At 33.8% G+C, this 2,341-nt stretch overlaps 1 protein-coding gene across 1 annotated transcript; it reads left to right on the top strand.

Moving 5' to 3' along the window:
* The first annotated feature begins 949 nt into the window (after positions 1 to 949).
* Positions 950 to 1,906, top strand: LOC111799141 (EG45-like domain containing protein). Its single transcript, XM_023682557.2, has 3 exons — positions 950 to 1,196; positions 1,285 to 1,585; positions 1,679 to 1,906. Exons 1-3 carry the CDS (start codon positions 1,094 to 1,096, stop codon positions 1,683 to 1,685), a joined length of 411 nt encoding a protein of 136 aa, XP_023538325.1. The 5' UTR covers positions 950 to 1,093; the 3' UTR covers positions 1,686 to 1,906.
* The last annotated feature ends 435 nt before the right edge of the window (positions 1,907 to 2,341 follow it).

Raw genomic sequence — 2,341 nt, 5'->3', positions numbered from 1 at the left:
GAATTATAGAATAACTCAGTGGTGTAGAATGGTTTCTTTGTGCTCTCGGCCATGACAGGACTGCAGCTCAAAAGGCCCAAACTATTGTCATGGACTGTCCACGGCCTTTTCTGCAATATCCACAACTTTCTCCACAATTTTAAATATAAACTTAAAAAAATTGCATGTTTCTAGTAACTATTAAGATTAAAATTTTAATGTAAAATTGCATGACCGTGATTATATTCTTCGACGTCGTGTATATATATAGATTATATTCTCCGCTCTCGACCCTATGTTGTCTTCAATTTTCAAAATTACGTAAAATATTATATTATTTTTTTTTTTTTTTTATAAAATGTTATTGAATTCGTTAGGAAGTCTATAAAAATTATATCGAAAAATAAAAATTATTTATTAAAATTAATATTTTAAAAATATATATATACAAAAAAAAATGTAAAAGTTAGGAAACTCCATTCTCACGTGGCCCATTTCAAACAAAAATAAATAGAGAATTTGACGGAAATAAAGATTGAAACATGAAGTAGGACATCTCGGGATCAAGGCTTCTTATTATAAATAAAATTATGTTTTTTAGTTGAATAAGCGATATAACGAAAGAATTCAAATGTTTTATTTTTACATATATGTTTTAACTTATTGAACTATTTTTTAATTAATTTAAAATTATAAAATAATTAAAATATATGATATGGTAGAGTACTCATACCCCAATGCCATGTCATCACCATGATCTCCTCGCCGGTGGGGCCGGCCGAAGACGTAGGCTTACGTGGCATAACCCAATGGGGTCCATTCGGCGGGTATTTCAAAAGGCCGTCCACGTCAGCCGAATGGTGGGGCCGGGAAATCCTCGTTGTCTTCTCCTGATTGGTTAACGTATTCGGTGGCTGACTTATTTGGCGTTTGGATACAGAGGAATTGAAGAAAAACCTGTTCGAGAATCAGAGTTTTTTTTTTTTTTAATTAGTATAATATGAATTTCATATTCGATCAAATGAAATCGTAGCGAAACAATATTCAAAAGCCGACGAGTCGGATTTTGCTCTGAAAATCGCTCTCTGTTTTCATTTCACAGGAATTGAACGACATGTCGAAGCCTCTGTTTCTCTCCGTCTTCTTCCTCGCTCATCTCTTCCATCTCTCCCATGGAGATATCGGCACTGCAACGCATTACAGTCCTCCATATTTACGTAAGTTCCATTTCATTTGCATTCTTCATGTTCTTGATTTGCGGTGGTGATGAATGAATGAATGAATGAATGAATGAAATTTACACAGCCACCGCCTGTGCCGGAAACGATATCTCTCTGTTTCCGGCGAGTAGTCTATTTGCGGCGGCCGGAGAGGGAATATGGGAGAACGGAGCGGCTTGTGGAAGACAATACCTAGTGAGATGCTTCAGCGCCGCCGTGCCGATGTCGTGCGTTCCGGATCAGACGATTCAGGTCACAATAGTCGATCGTGCGATTTCAACGGTGTCGAAGCCGGCGAAAGCGGCTACGACGATGGTGCTGTCAACGACGGCGTATAAATCCATCGTTCAAAGAAATGTGGCCTTCGTGAATGTCGAATTTCGGGAGTGAGTTCTACTGATTTGAACATTTTTCGAATCTGAAATTGAATTAAACGATTAGGTTCGATTGATCGGAGCGGAGATTCTGTGAATTTGCAGGGCCTGAAAATCGGCGAAGGGAGGGAGCCATGGCGTCCGTAATTAGGGTTTCTGACTGGTCCAGATTCTAGAACTGTGAGGAAGATGAAGTCCATGTGGTTGGTTTCCGCCATTGACACACACCTAGTTTATATTTTCTAATATTATTATTTCTTGTATTTTAAAAAGGAAAAAGAAATAATAATAATAAAAAAAGCAATAAATTTATTTTCTTTCTTTTTTATTATTATTATTATTATTATTATTTTTGGAGAATGAATTTATTTTCTTTTTCATCAAACATTTAATTAATTGTTTTTATTGTTATTTAAAATAACAACAACAAATAAATAATTAAGAGAAAATAATGTGAGAATTAATGTTGAAAATAAATAAATAAATAATTTACTAATTTAGATCGTCTCTAAATTTAATAAAAAAAAATTAAGTTCAAAATTATTTATTGAGTAATAATAAAAGTTATATAAATAAATAACTTTTCAAGAAATATATAATTAATGTGAAATGTGAGGGCACATGCATAGATTCACATGGGCAGCTAAAAGCGAATTTGGTGAGGAAAGCGGTGAAGAGATCAGATCATAAAACAAGACGAAGTCAAATATTTTAACATTTATTTATTTATTTATTCATATAATAATTCCTTATAAATTTGTTTCTTCA

Source organism: Cucurbita pepo, chromosome 7 (assembly GCF_057944985.1).
Source record: "Cucurbita pepo subsp. pepo isolate OVF chromosome 7, ASM5794498v1, whole genome shotgun sequence".
In the NCBI taxonomy this organism is placed as follows: domain Eukaryota; kingdom Viridiplantae; phylum Streptophyta; class Magnoliopsida; order Cucurbitales; family Cucurbitaceae; genus Cucurbita; species Cucurbita pepo.
Note: the sequence above shows the minus strand (reverse complement) of the source record. Positions and strands in the feature narration are given on the sequence as shown.